Source organism: Cardiocondyla obscurior, linkage group LG09 (genome assembly GCF_019399895.1).
Source record: "Cardiocondyla obscurior isolate alpha-2009 linkage group LG09, Cobs3.1, whole genome shotgun sequence".
NCBI lineage: Eukaryota > Metazoa > Arthropoda > Insecta > Hymenoptera > Formicidae > Cardiocondyla > Cardiocondyla obscurior.
The window spans coordinates 2,802,770-2,824,368 of record NC_091872.1 but is presented as its reverse complement, the minus strand read 5'-3'; the positions used below and the strand labels follow the sequence as shown (position 1 = coordinate 2,824,368).

The window sequence follows — 21,599 nt, the reverse complement described above, 5'->3', positions numbered from 1 at the left end:
CTCGCGCGAGCGGATCTAGTATTACGTCAACGGCTCCGAACTTTGCGAAAAAAAAAAAAAAAAAAGAGGGGCACGAGCGACGTTACGTCGCGACGGTATTGAAAAGCAACGGTTACATCATCGAACTGATAATTGAATTACAGAATTGAATGAACGCTCGAGCTGCAACGCCGAGATACGCGAACGCTTGTTCACGAGCCTGTCGTATTATATGCACCGTACGTGTAAGTTAAAACTTTTTTTTTTTTTTCGTCCGTAAATAATCGTTTAGTAAATGCGCATGATATTAAATTTGAGATTAAATAATAGCAGCGAGGCAGGCCGGCGCGCCGGCAGGCTCGAACGAGATACATATCGTAACGGATTAACGTCAAGTGACATAATGTGACAGCAGATTGCCAGGCAGAAATCGAGCGGATTTATTCACGCGCCCGCTCTCCTCTCTCTCTCCGTCTCTTCTCCGTAATAATTTAGACGAGGTATTTTACCGCACTGTCAATCTCATTTGTCGGCATTCCGTCAACCGATTTTATTATATTCATTATTTTCTCCTCGGCGAGACTGGCTTTCGGCCGTCCGTCGACGTTCTCTAATTATTAATAACGTTGTTGCTCCTACAGCGAGCCTTTCTACGCAGCGCCGTCGATCAGGGAGCACGCAATAGGGATTGTTACCCGACCGATCGACATGCTCCTCATCCTCCGTCCACGATGAGGGGTCTACCCGCGGGTTCGCACGGTCGGCTGCGGGGGAGCGGGACCGTGGAAAAGATGGGGTCAGGTGAGTTCGCGCCAGTCGGGTCGCGCAGCTCGCCGAGCACCGTGGAGTTCACGTCGCGACACCTGCCGCGAGAACGGCGCGCGATTGCGTCGTTTACGGTTCCGGTGTTTTCCGAGGCCGCGCCGCAGACCGCGCCGCAGCGCGGATGCCGAGCAGGGACGACGGGGTAGACATGCGGCGTACGGCGGGAGTAGGTGCGTCAGGGGCCGGGCAGCGTTCGCGCCGTTAACCCGCTCGGGAGGAGCGTCGACGAGGACGGGAACATCGAGCAAGTGCGTGAGAAGGCGGCGTGCTCGCGTTAACGACTCTACGATGTAGCCTCGCCGCGCGATTCTGTCTGATTCTATCCGTCTCTCTTTCTCTTTTTTCCGTCTACCTGTCTCCGGTGTCTTTCCGTCTCTTTTCGAGTCTCTGTTTCTCTTTCCACTGCCACCGCCTGTTGTCGTCGTCGTCGTCGTCGTCGTCGTTCGGGCCGGTGCGACGGGCGGAGGACCCAGGTCCGGCGTGTGCCAGTCAGCGAAAGCCAGACCGACGGGATGGCGGGCTCGCCCACCAGCATCGAGAACCAGATCGACAGCTTCCTGGAGCAGTTCAAGCGCAGCGCCTCCCGGGCGATGGAGGAGACCGCCGCTCACCATCACCACTCGGGTAGCTACAACGCCTGCAGCAGCAGCATCAGCCGCAGCCGCAGTGGCAACCTGGACCTGGAACTGCTCGAGGCGGGTAAGTCAACTTCGATCCAAACTGTAACGACACCGGGAAAGGAGAGCGAAGGGTGGGCCCAGGCCATACAAGGGCTTTTGGTTCCCTTGCGTATTGGAGACTGATCGTCTTCCCTCCGTCAACTCGACGGTCGCGCGTAACGTGCAATGAATTAGAAAAGAAACTAAATGAATGAGGGATTAAATGAATAACGCGAGGCGCCGGGTACCGAGTCGTGAAAGCGTGTTGTTGATCTCGCGCCGCGGTACCTCCCGAGATCTCCTTTGAGGTCCACGCGATATGCGCGTTTCGGATTTGCGTCACTTCTCGCGGCTAATCTTGCGCGGGGTGTGAAAAAAAAATATAAAAAAAAAAAGAAGAAGAAGACGATAGGCCGCGAAACCACAGAAAAGATTTCTCGCGGTATTCTCCGTTAGAACATCTATAACCGTTTGGCAGATTAATCCCGTCTAACGCGACAGATCATTATTCGCACGTGCATTCGTGTGTTGCGCGTTGCTGGATATACATACGTGCCCCAGACTTCGCAACTCCTGATGTTTGACTCTGACGTCATTTGCAAAGTGTGCAAAAGCATATCGGATAACTTCGCTCTTATTTTAATTGCTTGCGGAGCTGCCCTTTCGTGCGTTCCATTTATCATCGTTGCTCTTCCCGCAATAATTGCAATTTATCCGAAAGGGAGCATAAAACGAAAACAAAATGCGAGCTAACGAGATATCACGACTTATCCCGTCGACCATTTTTCCAACTCGGTGGCCCCCGCAGAAATTTAATTTACAGCCCGAGTTTGCGGTTGAACGGCTTTTCTCTCTCTTTTTTTTTTTTTTTTCTTGTTTGCCTACGTAGGCGGAGCATGGTCCGGCACCGATTGAATCTTTGATCGGGCCGTCGCCGTCGCCGGCTGACGAGATAACGAGGTGCTTCATTTATTTTTGCACGTCGCGCGTGACATCGAGTGCGGATGGTTTACGGACGCGGGGAAACTCGGTTCCGGGCCCTTTCGCAATTCCGTCCCTCAAAATCTCGCGTATCGATCCCCGTGCGTCGTCGCTCGGAAGTTCTTTGAATCTACCGAAACGCCGGCCGTCAAAGGAACGGGTAAATACGTATTTTGCGAAAGTCCACCCCGAAAATCGAGGTCACGTCCCGAGAAAGGTATTCCTTCATTGATTTATCGAATAATTAGCTGAGGGAAGAGGCAGGGATTCGCGAAGAAACGAAAAAAAAAAAAAATGATATCGCTTCGCTCTTAAACAAAGATTAATTTTCCCTTGATTTCCCTCGCTGATTTCCTCGTCGATTCTTGTTATTCGCCCGACGTTTTTCCGCCTCGATTAAGCGGCGACCGGTGCACAATGGATCGCGGATTTATTTGTAGAATTCGCACGCGCGTTTATTATTGATCTACGAACAATGGGACTCGTCGCTGCTTTTTGTTCGCGGTATTCCCTGCAATTAATCGAGAGCGGCATGTTCTACTCGTTAATGATCCATCGATATTCCGTCGTTCTCTTCTGGGAGTAATTGCGTTCTCGAGCGACGATGATCAGCACGCGAGTGTCAGTTCGTGACCACGAAGTATCTCTCGCAAATGTTTTTTTTTTTTTTTTTAATTTTTATCTCGCGTGCGAATTACAGCTGCTGTTTGACGACGACGATAAATCGCCTGACGAAACGTAATCAAATATATCGGAGTCTACGATAAAAAATTGTACGAAAATCTTTTTTTTTTTTCCTCGCGTAATAATTAAAGGAGAAGGTGCAGAGACATTATTAGTTTACTCGTATTCAAGCGGCTTACAGATGCGGAAGAACGCGAAAGTGATAAGGTTCTTTTTCGAATGAATTAATTACAGGCCGTCGCGCCTTTCGCGCGCGATGCACTTCCGAGGAGAGTCCAGTCGAGAAGAAACCTATGCGGATGCCGCGACAGCACCCACTCGACTTTGACAGAGACGCGACACGCCGCGAGTCACGTGCACCCATCCCTACCCTCACTCTGCCACTGGCGCCTCCGCGGTTTCTCGTCACCCCCGCTGAACAGGAACGTAGCTAGAGAATGAGCGTAACTCAGGGGCAAAGTTCGCCGGAATAAACACGAGGTGCAGGTCCGAGAGACGGCCGGGTCGTCCCTAAAGCGACGCCGTGTTATGGCGTCGCCGCGTCGCGACGCGCCGGTTACACCGTTTACCGAACGCGTACACGCGCGACGACGACGCGCCTCGCACCCGCGTTCTCTCGTTACCTCGCTCACGCGTGAGGGAAGCTGAAATATCGCCCCAGTCGAGGAACCCTCCTCGCGTTCGTATCCGCGCGGCAAAGTGCATCCGCCGCGTCGGCGGCGGGGAGTCGCCGGCACGACGTCGACGACGGCGGCGGTTCTATCGATCACACGCGGACCGTCGACGGGCGTGTGCGTGCTGCACGACGCCGTTCCGCATGCGGGGGGTCCCTGGTGCATGCGATTTTCATGCGCGGCACGCCAGTACGCGCGAAATACCGGTTTGCGTAGTTGCCGCGTTACGTTGATATTACGCGCAGTGTCCTTAATTCGTTCGTCAGGCGTGCACCGTCGTCGCGAACAGTGCGCGATAATCTAACCACGTGCGAGCCGAGGGGCTGCTCGCTGAGGGAGGTTGATTGGCGTTTCGCGACCGCGATACGTAGACCGAGGAGGATAGATCGCGGAGAGTCGCGGGACTCCGCCATCCCCGGGGCACCGTCCACCGGGAAGGGTGAGGGTGCGATCGCGCCAAGGTTAACGGTAAGCGATAATAGCGATGTATCTGGCAGAGCGCGGGAATCCGTGAGAAAAAAAAAAGAAGCTCTGAATTTGTAGAGCTCGTGAGTTAGAGATAAGATCGTTATCTTAACGGAAAATGTACGCGAACTGGTTCCCACACGGTCGTGCAATTACCCGCGAGCTTCTTTTACGCAACGCATTGTCCGGGATTGCCGTAACAGTGAATCCGTCGAGAAAGATTGTTAACCTTTCCGATCGGCTTCGATCGAGATATTTTTTTTTCAATGAGAAAATTCATATATTGTACATTGAACTAATATAGATCCGAAATTCTTTGATCTTTGTTAAATTTCAACGTCCGTTAATGGTGAAACGCGCTCTAGTGTCGACGGTAAATTCGTATCGGCGAAGTATTGACCACCGAGCATTGTTTCGTGGCTGATAACATTTGCCGGCTTATCAGCGAGACCTATCAGGCGTACGAAAATAATGAAAAGTTCCAGAGGGACATAAAACGAAGCCGATAACCAAGTTCGCCGCGACGTGGACGAATCTAATGAACGAATGCGCTCGCTAGATTAACGTGATCGCTGCCGGCTGCAGTTAATTATTTGCGAGAGTAATAATCATCGCCGACCGGCAAATCTCCCGAGCGCGATAAAAGTTAACCGGCGAAATCTCGCGGGGGTGATAATGAGCGGAAATGCCGCAGGCGTAATAAACGAACGGGCCGTGATGTCGTACGCCGCATGTCTAATATTTTACACTTTACAGTACACTTCTCGCGCTTGCGTTCGTTAACGCTTATCGTACCGTGATATTTCTCAATTCCGAACATCCGCGGACGCCGCTCACTTCCCGAATTCGCTGTAAATTTCCGGAAACGATAAATCACCTAAGAAATAATCTGGCACGTTGTACCGTAATTTTCAAATTGTGGTATTTTAAAATAAACTTGTAATTTCTTAAAATAATGAGACACTTTGAGCGCGAGTTTTATTAATAATTGTGTATTCTTTATTTTATGCTGCAACGCAATATCGTATAATTAAATAGCTTAATTTATCATTTTTGAATAATTTTAATGAATTTTACGTATATTATTAGTCTGACGTCGCGTTCATTTTTTTTTTAATTCTTTTTCTTTTTTTCACGGCCGTTCGACGTAACAAAGAGAGTCGGTGCGGGGGCGTCTCTTCGCGGAAGGGTTAGTACGCTGGACGTACCGCGAGTACGAGGGTATCGATCAAAAAGAACCCTCGTGCAACTTTGATGAGATTCTCGTATGGCGCATATAACGCGTGCAATCGTGTGCAACGTGACCGGCGCATCCTCGCCGCGTGACAAACTACCGAGCGTAAAAACGACGCGCCTGTAGTCTCGTGCCTGGGATCTAGCGTGGACTGTAAATAGAACGGCAATAAACCGCCCTATCATCTCGTCAGCGGCGCCAGATAAATCTCAGGACGAGATATTAACCTTAGAGTAATACGCGCAATTAATCGCGCGGAGACAAACGATTAAAAAAAAAAAAAAAAAAAAAACACGCGTTGCGTAAGATTGTTTTGTATTTTAAATTACCTGATTGTGACGTTCTGTGTGTTTCTGCGAAATTACGGCTATTTCGAAGACATTTCGTAACGCTGCTAAGTTTCCGCGACTTCTGAATGGAAGAGAAAAAATAACCGACGCGTAATACATGGCAATTTAAGTAAAACGATACATCAGCTGGCAGCGCTCGTACCGGTGTACAGCGCGGAGTGAGAAAAGTCGTCAAGTTGTCGCGAAATCGGTGATGCATCTTTTAGGAAGAAAGGAGAGACAAGTTCTCGCGCTCTGCTAGATTTGAGAAGGTCTGTAGGAGAGTCCTCAGCCTACTTGTATAGCTTCGAACAGAATAGCCGATATTATCGCGCAACGTTTAATTACGCCGCAACGATAACTCCCCGGCGGCGAACTTCTGCCGCTGCCGGCCGTCAGTTTTGCCTGCAGTATCGCGTACTAATTTTCGTTGCGTAACGCCAGTAAACGACGATGCACAGAGTAGAACCAAAACCGCAGCTCTTCGTATTGGATTATAAAGCATAAATTCCAAAATTCCACAATCTCGCTCGAGGCTCTCATTTTTTATTTTTTTATTTTTTTATTTTTTTCGTAACATCCACGAGATCTAAATCGGAAACTGTTACATATTGATTCGCAACGCTTCGACGAATTGGGATAACGAAATTGAGACCGCAATTTCCGCCGCTACCGCGGAAGTAAAATACCGTTGAAGAAACTTTCCTCGGTCTGCCGTATCCGCGAAATATACTCTGTACATCGCGATTCGACGTTTCGCTGTACAGTGCTGTTGTAATAGTCAATAGTGTATTAGCAGCTTTCGCCGCATTGTGTCGTGTCGTGCTACGTACCGAAGACACGGAGAACGAAAGTCATTGAAGAAGAACCGCGATCGGAGTCGCTTTGTGAAACGAACTATAGCCTGGTCGATGATTCTTCGCATCGTGGTGGAACGCTGATTGTACCGAGTCTATTGTACAAGCTGCAACGTTCCGTGACAATACGATAAGTATCGGACCGCCGGGCGAAACCAAGATGATTCTCCGCCGAAAGTCGCCGCATACCTGCAATTGTCCTTGCCATCAGCACTGCTCAACGAAATGCACAGGTTTGATTCGCTTTGCTTATACGATCCTCACATACGTATTGTTTTTTCTTTTTTCTTCCCACATCGTAAAAACTGTTGTTAGTTCTCGTAATGAACGAAGTACCATTCGAATCAACTTATCATAGGCTTTGTCTCCGCTGTATCGTTCAGTCAACGTTGCTTCCTGTTACATTTCATTGTTAAAACTGACGGTGGAGTCACTTCTTGCGATTATAACAAAAAATTATTTTATGATTGGGTGCTTTATTTTTTATTTTTTTATTTTTTTTTTTTGTAAAAATAAACTGCCCTTTTTTACTGACATGGATACACGAACGAAGTTGTGATTAATAATTGGTATATAATGCAGAAAATGCAGGCTCCAATTTTTTTTCTGCCACAAAGATAGTAAATTGTCCACGAAATAGTGGAATAAGAGTGATAAATATGCGAAACGTAAGCGTTTAAAAAACAGCCTTATCTATTCTTATCGGAACGTGCAAATACTTACAATTAGTTACGTTAGCTAGCAGGTCCACCGTATCTAAAACGAACGGCGGTGTTTTATGTGACGCGGAGAACGAATTAATTTCAGTACGGAACCGACAATGAGAACCCAAGATTGTTCCCGATACCCTCGCGATAACGTTACCGCGTAACCTTGGCGGGCTGGGAGACGCCGGGGGTGGAAGCCGCGAAATGAAAGTCGTCGAGAACGACCTTCGAAAGATCTCGTTGCAATCCATGTAAAACTTTTTTCTTTTCTTTTTTTTTTTTTAATTTCACGGAACAGCGAGAAAATCGATGTGGTAAGATCGGATTCGCGTTTGTGCGACGTGAGACGTGTGTCGTGCGAATGTTTGATCGATGCCGAAACTCGACGTTAAAGTAACAAAACGCGAGATCCGTAAAGTCCCATCACCGTCATTTATTAGTTGCAATACATGATTCTTTTTTTTTTTTGTTTTATTGAATAGATTAAAACAATTTTATATCGACATTTTTTTACGAGAACGCAAGGTTTGTTTTTTTTTTTAATTTTTTTTTTTTTACTAGAGCGTGCACTTGACTGTTGCACTTTTTTCTTAAAGGGATAATTTTTTAATGATCCACGTTATGTTGCTGATCGTTGAAAGAACTCTTACCTTGCGTACAGTGCATGCATGCTATTTGGAGCGTGCTCGCCGTCTCGGCGCGCTGCGCATTGTGCATGCATGCGGCCTCCTCTTCGGGGTGGCGTTCTCCCCTCGCTTGCGCTGGAGCGAAGCAAAGTCACGGGGCAGAGGGGAAACGGAGAGGTTTAACACCAGGGCTGTATCCGCATCTCTTGCCATCAATCAATAATCCGCGCACTTCCGCCTCCGCTTGAAACGGAATCCGCGTAGCCTTTTCTTTTCTTTTCTTTTTTTTTTATTTTTTTTTTTTCCTCCCTTTCTTTGGCGAGACGCTGTCGAGTTTTTTCGACGTCATTGACACCGCGTGTAATATTTCCGACATCCCTTTCGGGTCGAAATAACTATGCCATTTAACGAACACTTTAATTATTTCTACAGCCTTTCACGGAGTTGTATTTTGACTTAATGACATATTCTGATTTCATATTTTATTTCCATATAAGGTTTTATCATAATTTACTCAAAATCTTTTAATAATAAAAAAAAAAAAAAGTTATATATTTTTTATGGTTAAGTCCGAAGATGCTGACGATTTTTTTATCACGACGCAATAACGGGATTGGGGTACCTTGCCTTCGCGCACGGTCCTGGACAAGTGCCCCTGCCCCGTTGCGGCCGCGTGCATTAATGCGAGCCTAGACGTTCGCCATATCGTCAGAAGTACTGTGCTGGTGAATTACAGCGCGTTTCGTCGGTGCACGCAGCGTGATCGAGTTCGCGTAGGCGTCGTCTCGTTGACCTGACGCTCTCGACGTCCATCGAACCGCCGGACAACCCCGTTCGAGCCTCAGGGTGTGCGACACCTCGTCGAATCACAGTGAGTAGAATCGTCGGACGTGTCGGTCCATAGGGACGAAAGTTGGTGACCGAGAGGCGCGATCAGCGATTCTCGACCTTAGGTCACCGTACCTCGCGGCTGCGCCTTCTGCAATCCCGTATGACTGTTTCGCACGAAACCTGTGTGTGACACGCGGCCGAGAAAAAAAAAAAACGCATACGGTCTGTTCATCGAGCTGCATCGTCGCATACTCGTCTTCGATTTATCTCCCTTGCTTCTAAAGCGAGCGCACGCGTTTATTCCTTCCCGGGTGCAGAAGGTGTAGCTAAACATATGAGTGTTCATTTTTTTTAACGTCATTGCACTCTCAGAGTGTTAGCTTGATGTATGTTTTGTTATTTAAAATTAAAAATTAAAAAGAGTGCTTAAAAATGATGAAAATGAAATATTTACGAAACTTTCGCACGCAACTGTTACGAAATTGTTGTTAATTAGTTGCCAGTGATCTAAGACTGATATCGCACTACAAAATATATTATTTTATGACAGGAAATTGTTATATAAATCGAAATATAACATGGAGCCAGACAATAAAGAAAAAGCAAAGACCATTACACAGGCTGGTGTTGCTGATAAAAATAAAACAAGAGAGTCAGAAGTGACAGATGTCGAGAAAAAAGTAAACCTTTTAATTATATACTACTTATATTACACCTACTTTTAAGAAGAAAGAATAAAGAAATTTGTTTTAAACGTTATTTTAAACATATCAATTTCTTCTCATTGTAGAAACATGAAGAACGCAAGAACGTCTCCACCAGCAAATCGAAGAGGACTATCGCAAAGCTCAAAATGAAAAAAACTCGGAACATAGGCCAGGCAAGTTGCGAGCCGACGAAATTGGAAGACAGTCCGGTTCAAGTACTGGAACGCTTCAAAAGAGGCTGCGAATGCGTTGACGATCAATGCTTCAAAGATCTAAATCCCGAGGTGGTTTATCGACACAGGCTGAATATTGCGGAGTTAACTAAAGCTGAGCACGACATGTATTTAATGGGCGTAACAATGGCTTGCCTGACTGACCCTTATCAGACCGCTCGGCACACGGAGCGACGTAGATTACGAGCGCAATACGTTTATCAAGGTCGTAGAGTGTGCTTGGACGCTTTCCTCTATTTAGAAAATTGCACGCACTATCAGATCAAGCGGATCCGCAAGCACCTGATGACGCACGGCGTGACACCACGGGTACATGGTAATCACGGCAAGGTGCCGCACAATACGTTTTCGCTGGATATATACAAGATCGCGACGGAATTTTTGAAGAACTTCATCGAGGTGCAGGAGACGAAGCAAAAGACTAAATTAGCCAAGAACGCGCCGTTGCATTTACCGCCGGATGTCACGCGAAAAACGGTGCACGATCTGTACATGCAGTATTGTAAAAAAGTGTCGCCTAACATCAAGAATATGGGCTATTCGACGTTTCGGCGTTTTATGAAGGTGCAGTTTCCGCAAGTAAAGTTTGCCAAACTCGAGTTCGTTATGAGAAATCAGAGTGCGCAGAATCATTCTACGAATGAATCGGACGCGAAGGACGACACGGGCCAGCGAAAATCGCCCAAGTCAGAAACTGAAACGAAGAGTGGTAAGATAGTACCGTTGGTGATAACCAGTGACTTAGGACAAAGCGAAACCTACGTGCTGACGCCTATCAGAAAGTTACAAGACTGCACCGTTAGTTATCAAGTCACTACGCGTGGGTTGATAGTTAACAGTCCTGCTATCACCCTGTCAAAAACGAAGGCGGTATGATGTGGGATGACTGAAAATAATTTTGTACAAATGATATACTTATGTATATGTGAATACGATGTATGCCTACTATGTAGGGCTCTAATTTCTTGACAATTGCTCTCCCCGTCCTGAATCTTAAACCCAGAATCTAATAACACATATATTATATGAAAGACAAGTACGATAATCTTATTACATACAAAATGTATACAAAAATATGTAACTTATACTATATCAAGTATAATTTTGTTAACATATATATTTTGTTACGTACATCACTTTATTGAAATATAAATTACTTGTTTCGTTAAAATTTTTAATATGACAATTGCATGAAATATTGCTACGACCAATAAAAAGCATTTAGCCAAATATTTATAGATAATATATATGCTTAGATAAGATTTTTATTATAATAAAGGTGACATAAATGTTAATTACATGAATTATATTTGTTAAAAATGTATAGTCTATCTTATTTCATATAATAAAAGTTTTTTTTTTTTTATTACGAAATGTAATTTTTTTTTTTGAAAATTATATTTCTTATTACTCTTCTAAGTATATAAAAAAACCTAATAAAAAGTTTAACGTTTGAAAATGTGGAATCTCAATATTTTTTTATCTTCCGTGAATTCCAGACATGGAAATCAAGCACATAACTATAGTAATAGCTGCAGTGCTTCTCAATTCACAAACTCATAAACTTTCATTTGTAATAATCATTATTAACTACAAATGTATACATATAATTTATACATTTTTTTCGTAGTCTGTACACGTATATGTTTGCTTTTTTTTTTTTTTACATGCAACAAAATTAAATTTAAATTAGAACAATTAACTGGTAGATAAAATCTACAGTTAGGTTTCTGTACATGTTAAACTTTAGTTGTAAAATTATTGAAAAAATTCAACACTTTCATGAATGTTAAAATATGCATCGTCAATATGTATAACTTATTATCAACGTTATTCGCTTCTATATCATCTTTATTTCTAAAGTTCTGTTTCTTGGGCAAACTAGTGTAGCAGAGGCGATAAATGGTTGCGAGATTGGATACTTTCTAAAATGTATTGGTAGTTAGAAATTAACTACCTCGTCTTTCAAGATTCTTGGCATAATTAAGGGTATGGTTTTCCGTTTGAGAGCCTCTTGGTTTACAGTTATATCAGTAATATTGTGGGTACTGTAGGGAACTGTTTCAGCTCGGTGGCATCAGCAAGGTCATGCGAGTGCAACCTCTGATCAGGTACTCACATTCAGTACACCAGCGAGATCTGAGCTGTGCATTCGCAGTAAACATTGCGTAAGAGTGTTAACCGAGATCGTTAGGTAGCTTGGGATTTTTTTGCTACAACTAGATAATATTGTGACGCCTACTGAAGTGCAGCATCTTCCCAAATAATTTGGAAACGCGATTTTTTTATTCTAATCCAAGAATAATAAAACACATGGTAAAAATTATTCATCACTGTGATAATGTTAAAAATGTTTAAGAAGATTGACTTTATAAGCGTGTGCGTAATGTCTGTATGCAAATATCTGAAAACAGATACATAAAGAAAGTGATGATTTGTAATTAATTTCGGTTTGCGCGTGTCTAAGTAGTTAAAACACTTTTAATACAATTACTTTTAAATTTTAGTATTAAATTTTTTTTTATTATTAATTTTATTAAAAAAAAAAAAAAAAAAAAATGTAAACTGATTACATTCTCAAAAATCTTGTGATTATGGATAAAAAGGAAATCGAATATTTGATTCCAGAAGATGTGGAGAGTATGACAGGCGAGATAGAAAATGGAGACTTGGCAGTTCGAGACGTCGCAGACCTTCTCCAAGCACAATATGCTATTATTGCTGGTAAATAATCATTTATTTAATTTAATACTAAGTTTTTCTCAAATTTTACTTTCGTCAAAATCAACATTTTCTAACCAGTCGTTTATTTTTACATTTTTTTTTTCTTTTAGGAGGAAAGACGCGAGAAGGATGTCCTATAATCACATTTCCAGATAATGGCAATTTTCATAATTTAACTGATTTGGACTATCAACGTCTCATGCTGTATCTTACTTCTGTGCCAACGTAAGAATGCCAACCGATCAGAATTTATCTAATATATTCTCGTTAAAAATTGACGTTTTTAATCTCCTAGTTTATTTTTTAATTTATATACGAATTAAATATAAATATATTTAAATTTAAAACTTTGTCACATAGGTTGCAAGAAGCTGATCTTGGGTTTCACTTGATAATTGATCGGAGAAATGATAAGTGGAATTCAGTAAAAACGGTGCTGTTAAAGATTTCTGTAAGTGCATTGCGTAATAATTCGTGTTTATCTAAAAATATATAATTAAAATATAATTATTCTTATTCTACGCTTGTAGGCATTTTTTCCTGGTTTGGTTCACGTCGCCTATGTGCTACGACCGGTCGGATTTTTACAAAAGGCCATTTCGGAAGTGTCGAATAAATTGTTCCGGGAAGATTTTAAGTTCAGGGTCATATTTTTAGCTAACGTCGCCGAGCTGCACGAGTTTATAGATACGGAACAGCTCACTGAACAACTTGGTGGCGATTTACCGTATTGCCATCATACTTGGATACAGAATAGAATTGTGAGTATATCAAATAAATTTAGGAATACTGACTAAAATTAATTTATACGTTCTGTATTAATAAATTTTCGTTATTCTCTCTGTCCAGAGTTTAGAAAAATTTTCATCGATGACGCAAGACGTATCTCTCGCGTTAGATTCCTTCACGCGACGTTTGGCCGAAGTAGAATTTCCAAATAATACTATTGCAACGACAACGCTATTATCGCAACAACAAGCTGAATATAATGAGTTAAAAGAAGAGATACTTAGCGCCGCTAGACACGGAGAAGCTCTTTTAGACAGTGTACGGCAGCTAACTGGAAAAGGAACAGCAGACAGATTAGGAAATGTTGCTGCAGTAGAAAGGTAAAATTTAATAAACTTAATAACGAAATTAGTAGTTATATATCGGCTTCGCCGCCCATCGGTCGTTCAATTCATGCGTCGAGTAAATTACGTGGTGAGATAAGGGCAGCGGTGTCGGCTCAAAAGCCCTAGTATTTTATAAAATAACGTTTTAATTTAATTTTAGATTACTCGTTCAGTTGGAGGAAACCGAGCGAACCTTCGATTTGTTTTGGTCGCATCATAGCTCACGTTTGAGGCATTGTCTGGCTCTACGACAATTCGAACAAGATTTTCGGGAATTGCAAGCAACGTTAGATCAGCATTTAAAGACAGCGGAAGAAATGACGGAGGTCGGCGAGACGCAAACGAGAGTCGAGCAATTGTTGCACGATACATCAGCATTTCAGCGAATATGCAGAGTACGTAAAATTTTTTTTTAATTAATAATTTCAACTAAATATCACAATATATTCTAATTAGCACATCTGATGGTAAAATACTAAATAAAATCTTTGCATTTTGAAATACAATAGCCTATAAAGTTATATTCTACAGTATAAAATAGTTGTTTGTTGAAATATAAAATTAAAGACCCATTACATGAAAATAATGTGATTATACGAGGATTTCGAGTGAAAGCAATTTAACAACATTGCCAATTTTGGGTTTCAGAATGTACATGTGCAAATTGTATATTGCACCAAAGCACCAAAATGCATTATTCAAACCAGTATTTGTTAAATTCGTTATAAAACAATTTTTCTTTTTACGATATAAATTTTATGATAAAATAGAAGTGCATTATATTTGTGAATCGTGATTATGTTAGAAACGAATTGATTATTTAAATGTCTGTCTTTTATCGTGTTTATATGTGACACGTAAATTCTGGTTTGAACGATTATCCGCAGTAACATATATAACGCACATCATGCACAAATGTTACTTTGCACCGCTTTCCTCATTTTGTCGATAGTCCTATTTGTTGCATACCATGTGGATTTGGGTCTTGGTAAGCAATCCACTTAACAAAATACATGTATTCTGTAATAGACTATACATTTTGAGACACAATGATTTTAATATATAATTTAGTATCTGAATATCACGTATATGTCAGTCTTATTATGTCTCGAAGTCAAATAGCGTTGCGTTTCGACAAGTATTTCCGTAGGCACTACATAAATTAAATTTTTATTTTATATTATTTACCGTTTAAGCTAACATTTTACTTTTATTTTCGTACTTCTTTTAGTTGAAATGCACGCGTAAGTGCCATCGGAAAACCGGTGGAGATTTTATTCATATCCGATCAGTGGCACGATAAACTTTTGAGAATGTGACTATCATTATAATTTTTTGAACTTTGCATTGCACGTATATAATAGTATTTCTAATTTTTTTTTTCGAGAAGCTTTCTTTTTAGACGATTTAATTAGACTAAGAAAAAACATGTCATGGCTGTTCGTAGCATCTTCATTTCATATATCAATATCGAATCACGTTATTGTGCATAAATATAATTACATATGTTTATAGGGAGACATAGATCGTGCGGAAGAGGTGATATCTGCTGGTCAACAGCTATTGTCTGGCAGACATCAGTGCCCGGCGGACGTTGTGGAACCTAAGTGTGTGGAATTGCAGAGAGTCTGCACCATTCTAAGTCAGAGATTGGAGAGACGATTGGTCATGTTAACTAAGTGTAGGGAACTTATGGAGCGTATAGATAAGGTACCAGCTTGCACATTTAATTTATGTGCTCATCTTTTAACTAAAAAATAAGTTTTTTTTTTAAATTATTAGGCTAATACATGGTGTACGCGAGGGATCGAACTGTTGGCGTCGCAGAACAGCAACACGCCACCGGATCAAGCACTACAAGAATTACAACAATTGATCGAAGCCGCGGAGGAATTTCATCATCCCCGATGTATCTTTCAGGATTCCGTAATGCCGGAGACTAAAGCGCTCATCACGCAAGTGCGTGTAATTCTAAAATTCTTCTAATTATGAAAAACGTGTCTCTACGAAATCTATTTTATAGGTTTTGCAAAGGATAGAAGATGTATCTTTAATGTGCGATAAGAGAATAATGGCACTAAAACAACAGTTGATAAAACCAGCTAGACCAGTACAAACCGTTACTCCAGAACCAGTTAAACCTTTACAATCACTGCCTCAAATTGTAAAGTCTGGTAGAATTCTCAAAAAAGCAAATACCATGCCAAAGGTAAATTTTGTTTTTGCTTGTAAACGATATCTAAAAAATTATTTTATTTTAATATTATTTTATAAATTTCTTACATTATATGTAAGTTTTTTTCATTTATCTTTGTTTAAGATGGAGATGAGTCCTATAGAAGGAGAATCTTCTTCACCAGAAAGTGAGCCTCGGGATGTCGAAGCTTTGCGCTTAAAGCGCGGTCACGTATTGACAGAGCTTGTAGAAACCGAGCGAATTTACGTCGCTGAACTTGGTTCGATTGTTAAAGGCTACAAGATGGAAATGACGAACGAGGGAATGGCTTATTTAATACCCGCGGCACTAGTTGGTAAAGCAGACGTGTTGTTTGGAAATTTAGAAGATATTTATATTTTTCATGGGGAGACATTTCTAAGAGATTTGGAGAATTGCATTTCGAATACTGAGCTCGTCGCTTTATGCTTTGTGCAAAGGGTAAACGCATTTACGTACATACATTGCATTTACTTAAATTTATATGTTAATTATATATATATATATATATATATTTTTTTTTTCTTTTAGCGCGAGATGTTCTTTAGATTGTACAGTTATTATTGTCAGAATATTCCGCGATCTGAAAGATTGCGCGAACAGATACAAAGCGAGCCGCAGTTTCTTGCAGCTTGTCAACAGAAGCTTGGTCATAAGCTACCACTAGCTGCATATCTTCTCAAGCCTGTTCAGCGAATTACCAAGTATCAATTATTGTTAAAGGATTTATTAAAATATAGCGACGAACCTTCGTGCTGTACTGAGTTGCAGGAAGCATTGGATTGCATGTTAGTTGTGTTAAAATGCGTTAATGATAGTATGCACCAAACTGCGATAACGGGTTTTGGAGTAAGTATCTTCAATAATTTTTTTTTTTTATTAAAAGAAACTATCAACGTCGCGGAAAAGAGGCGACAATATTTTGAAAAAATAACAATTAATTATATTTCTTATTATTATACTTACAGGGCGATCTGAGTGCACAGGGTGAATTATTATTACAAGGCTCATTTAGTGTCTGGAGTAGCAGTAAGCGGGAGCGATTATTACGACTAAAACCATCTCAACGACATATTTTCTTGTACGAGAAGGCATTGATATTTTGTAAGCTTAGCAAGCCTCAGGCCCATGATAAAGCCACGTATCATTTTAAGAGATATTTGAAGGTATATTTCAGTCTTAAGTACAATTTCTTTATTTGAGTATATCCAAGTATTCTATTAATAATTTTATTTTATGCAGATGTCGCAGATTGGTTTAACAGAATCAGTGAAAGGTGATGCTAGGCGTTTCGAGATATGGTTACAGGGTAGAGCTGAGGTGCATACTATACAAGCGTCAAACATCGACGTGAAACAATCTTGGGTACGCCAGATTAAAGGCGTTCTGATGTCTCAATTAGCCGAGCTCAAAGGCAAACAAAATTCGGCTCTTCAAAAATCCAATCATAAGTATGTGATTATTACTGGAAGTTAATAATTCTTTTATTAAAAATTTTTTTTTTTTTTGCAAAGGCCATTACGGCAAACTATTTCGTGGGAAGCTCAAGGCAGTATATCGGGATCTCTGCGAACGTTATCCATTGATAGCAACAGCGTCATCTCCCACATGACCGATGTGTCGCAGTCCACAGAGGAAGATACAGCGTGGAGTTCGGAAAATAGTAATACAGACGAGGAAGACGCTTTTGGTGATAATCCGGGACCGGCACCTGTGAGTGTTAATTAAAAAAAAATTTTTTTTCAATTGATTAAGAATTAAAAATTCGCTTATTTTTTTTTATACATAATTTTTTTTTTAATGTTAGATAATTTTGCAATAATTTTGTTACGTGCTCAGGATCTACAAATTTTTTGTTGTATATCTTAATAAATAAATGCATAGGGTGGAAGATACGTGGCATTGGCTGATTACTGTGCAGTGGGACAATCGGAAGTCACGATGCGTGAGGGCGATACCTTGGAACTTCTCAAAGTCGGCTGTGCCGGCTGGTGGTTCGTCAAACTGATCGGCAGCGGCGTGGAGGGCTGGGCGCCCGCGGCGTACTTGGAACCAATCAGTCGAAAAACGTCACGCAGTTCACAATCGGTGAATAGTCAAGAGACCATATGAAACAGGCGACTAACACACTAGAGAACCCGCTAGTGTGTTAGATCTTTGCTCGTCTCCGCGAATCATCGCAGTCGCGTTTAAGGGATATTTCACCAAAAATGGTATTGCAAAATTTTTCTAAGTGACGGACGGCTTTTGGAAATCTTTTATAGTATTTAAACGGAATGATGAGTTGTGTCATTTTGTGTACTTTTTTCATGCAACATGGCATATACAAAGTTTGTTGAGTGATGCCTTTGCGTTTGTGACACAAGAAACGTTAAGTTGAACAGAATTTTTACGTTTATACTAATGCTGTATAACGGGAGAAAGAAGCGAGAAGCCTCACGGCAATTCATGGTCGATTAAATAAATTGTCATAGTTCAGATTGTATGAACTCGTTTACAAATATGGAATTTACTGAATTGTACAAAATGTAGCGTTGAATTAAGCCGGGGTATATATGTGCACGCGCACAAAAGATTACGGGATGATCTCATAAAATGATCACTACAATTTATATAATAACGATTCACGCTGTAGTTAACAAAAAGAAGATTCTGATGTTAAATCGCACGCATCCTCGCGTTCGATTACCTATACTTAAAGAGAATCTGCATGAAGAAGTATGTAAGCGTATTCTGTAAATGGTAGTTTTTACTTGCGACTCGAGTGAACAAATATCGGCTGTACACGGTTATTTCAAAGTTTAATATTGTTGTAAAAGAGAAAAACACGACGCGTGACACTTTCGTCCATGATGTTTCGTCGACGACACGCGTGACTTCCTTTGCCGATGAACAATCTTATCCTTACTCGGTGTATTTTACGGTCGCGAGTAAATCAGACGTCGATTGTCAAACAAATGTTGCCGTCGATCGCGTCAGTTGTGTATTATTATATGTTGGCTTAGAGTTCTTAGATAGAGCCCTAGTTGCATCGTTCACAACCGAATAGTACAATTTAGCGCATTATTGCGAGCTTCAAGAGTATCCTAAGTGTTTCGTTTCTTTCGAGATTGCTTCCGGGGGTTAAAATATAGAATATTTGCAAAGATAGATCCTCGAGCCTTCGAAGAAGGAAAAAAAGAAGTGTGTGATAAAAGAAATCGAATTAGAACGATGCTTCTGCAGACTAATCACTGTAGGCACATGCAGAGGAAAGAAGATGTTTAATTAATATTACGCCATTCTTAGGACTTTAGATACATTGTTGACGAGTCGTTGCGACCAAAAATAAGCTTGAGACGTTACTATAACTATATACATATGTGAACCATCCGTTTCAAAGGAGTAACACGTTGGTAGGTGGTGGGACGGAAGAGGTTCAATAAAAGAATCGTATACACAACGTGTACACAAATTTTCTAGGAGGCTAAACGGTTAACACCAAGTAACACGCAATATCTGATACCGATAAAATCTTAACGTATAATATACTTTAGGACTTATACAATAAGCAATCTAAGTTCTAGCGGATTTCATAACCCACCAATTTCATACGTCTCTATTACGATATAATGTATAATAGTATCATTTGTACTGAAATGTTTGTACGGATAACATAATTAAGGGGGTTTATCTCGATCGCTATGATTTTCTCTCCAATATCGCATGCGTTAATTATGTCCGCTCCTATGATACGCAAATAGGACATGAATTCTGTCGCGATTTTTATACATAGCCTACATGAGTCTCTGCTTTTAGCATTTATAACCAGAGTATTATTTGTACAGAGTTACTGATATTTATTAGATATTTATTGAGTAGAGATTATTATTTATATTGCGCGATAAGTTATAGCGATCAGCGGTTTATACCTACTCAAGCTGCTGTAGACTGATTTACAATTCATGTTCCGTAAACGCGATACGCTGAAATCTATTGTATAATTTATGTGATTTTACGAATGTGTGAACTTATTAGATCGAGCACAGGAAATTTTTTTTTTTTTTTTTTTATCGGGACACTGCGTTTACGAAACTTGCACCTCCGATCGTACAAGCACGGTATTACTTCTGCGCAACGTCTGTTACTTTTTGCGTCGCAGTCACATTTAGAATTATAATTCATCTATATGTATTCATCCATTTGTACGCCGTCCTTATATATTGACCATGAAATTTCAATCAAACGAGCGACGTTAGTTTACGATGCGTTTCGTCGATGCGTGCGCTTTGCGTAGCGGGTATGGAAAGTGTGGTTGATTTCGTTTAGCGGGAGCGATTCTGATCGCAGTTGTCATCTCGGCGAGGAAAGGCGGTTAAAGCGCTCGTCGTATCGTTCGCGAACATTTATGTAAATTGTCACTTCACGCCGAAAGTCATTCGTGGCTTGGCGAGCGATTCCTCATGTCTGTGTAAAATCGCGTTTAAAAAGCGACCAAGCCAAGGGTGATATCTAAAACATGCAAGACGCGTTTTTTGTAGAATCTATAAATATACACATATATGTATACACGCATACACATACATATATACATAGACAATAATTATATACCCACTGTTGGAGAAAACATGACAGTGCGTTCCGCACACTTTAACGATAATTCATGACAGACGATCGAAGATGCTCTTGTCGGCAACCAACCGGGGGGCAAATAGAAGCAGGTTTTTAAATCTCTCGCCGTAAACGAAGTCGGGATTATTATTAAAGATCGCGTAAACGCAGGTGCGAGTTTGCAAGGGGAGGAAAGAAGAAGAAGAGCAGAAGGAAGAAACGCGGAGGAGTCTCGACATCTTGACCGCGATTTATTCTTAATGGACGATTCCTCTCGTCGTTCCTCGTCGGCGCAAAGGGGTGATAGTAAAGTCTATTTTTGCATATAACGTGTAACAAAGAGATTGCCGAAATCTCTTCTATTTGCATTACGTATGCGTTTGCGCGATCATTTCTCGCCGACTGTTTTACGGTTGCTTTCTTTTCCGGATTTTCCCTTTTGATCCGAGGCTCTCGATTACACTCGGGAAGTACGATCCGCTTTCAGCTTTTTGTTAGTATTTTTTTTTTTTCTTTTTTTTGTGCAGTTTACGATTGCAAGTTGTAGATTTTAATCGCGGGTGGGGTGATTTTTTAGCTCAGAAGCGATATTTTTATACAGGACGCAACAGAATCGCTCGAGCTTAAATTGATCGATGCTCGGAATCTATGTCTATATTCGAATTCTGTGCTGCGTGAAAGCGCAAACGCAAATTTATCCGTTTGAGATAATGCTTTAATTTTTTATAGACAAACCGGCCCTAAATGCCGATTACCGAGCAACGAAAAACGGTCACTCTCGTCACCCATCTTCGTTTCCGTCTTGAGAAAAAAAAAAAGAAAACGAACGAAGCACCGCGATTTCTATGCGATTTAACGGTTTCCATGCGTTCTAGTGTGTCACGGGAGCTTTGTTTCAACTCGTCCGAGAAAAACTTGTGTGCAATTTGTTGTTAAAACTTGTATGAGTATCTCCAATACTGAACGGGAACATTAAACGCAAGAATTCAAACTGGAACTTACAGCAAGAGTTCTTTCACCATTCTCGACGTACCTCATTATTTTTTTTTCGTCATTTATTGAATTAACATTAACATAATAATTGCATCGTATATCTACACGTGATGTCGACGATATGTGTGGACTTTTTTTTTTGTTCGCGATATTTCCTGCAGTAGTTTAAAA

General features: G+C 41.1%; 2 protein-coding genes across 6 annotated transcripts; both read left to right on the top strand.

Moving 5' to 3' along the window:
* The first annotated feature begins 950 nt into the window (after positions 1-950).
* On the top strand, positions 951-21,432 carry LOC139105691 (guanine nucleotide exchange factor DBS). 5 transcript variants are annotated; one of them, XM_070661929.1, is made up of 17 exons: positions 4,076-4,270; positions 6,630-6,920; positions 12,420-12,515; positions 12,626-12,740; positions 12,876-12,966; positions 13,046-13,276; positions 13,365-13,624; positions 13,791-14,025; positions 15,146-15,340; positions 15,413-15,589; positions 15,654-15,839; positions 15,951-16,286; positions 16,377-16,694; positions 16,814-17,011; positions 17,088-17,296; positions 17,360-17,558; positions 17,730-21,432. In XM_070661929.1, exons 2-17 carry the CDS (start codon positions 6,848-6,850, stop codon positions 17,955-17,957), a joined length of 3,147 nt encoding a protein of 1,048 aa, XP_070518030.1. In that variant the 5' UTR covers positions 4,076-4,270; positions 6,630-6,847; the 3' UTR covers positions 17,958-21,432. The 5 variants fall into 5 exon arrangements, with proteins under 5 accessions (XP_070518028.1, XP_070518027.1, XP_070518032.1 ...); XM_070661927.1 differs by lacking the exons at positions 4,076-4,270; positions 6,630-6,920 and adding an exon at positions 951-1,503 and having other exon boundaries at positions 12,423-12,515; XM_070661926.1 differs by lacking the exons at positions 4,076-4,270; positions 6,630-6,920 and adding an exon at positions 951-1,503.
* Positions 8,634-12,350, top strand: LOC139105693 (uncharacterized). Its single transcript, XM_070661933.1, has 2 exons — positions 8,634-9,531; positions 9,642-12,350. The coding sequence occupies exons 1-2, from the start codon at positions 9,430-9,432 to the stop codon at positions 10,665-10,667; spliced, it is 1,128 nt and encodes a 375-aa protein (XP_070518034.1). The 5' UTR covers positions 8,634-9,429; the 3' UTR covers positions 10,668-12,350.
* Positions 21,433-21,599: the final 167 nt, after the last annotated feature.

Coding starts and splice junctions, on each gene's coding strand:
- LOC139105691 (XM_070661926.1), top strand. CDS start 1,317: ATGGCGGGCTCGCCCACCAGCATCGAGAACCAGATCGACAGCTTCCTG. Junction 12,741..12,875: donor TATCTTACTTCTGTGCCAAC/GTAAGAATGCCA, acceptor TTTGTCACATAG/GTTGCAAGAAGCTGATCTTG. Junction 17,012..17,087: donor ATTTTAAGAGATATTTGAAG/GTATATTTCAGT, acceptor TATTTTATGCAG/ATGTCGCAGATTGGTTTAAC.
- LOC139105693 (XM_070661933.1), top strand. CDS start 9,430: ATGGAGCCAGACAATAAAGAAAAAGCAAAGACCATTACACAGGCTGGT. Junction 9,532..9,641: donor TGACAGATGTCGAGAAAAAA/GTAAACCTTTTA, acceptor TTCTCATTGTAG/AAACATGAAGAACGCAAGAA.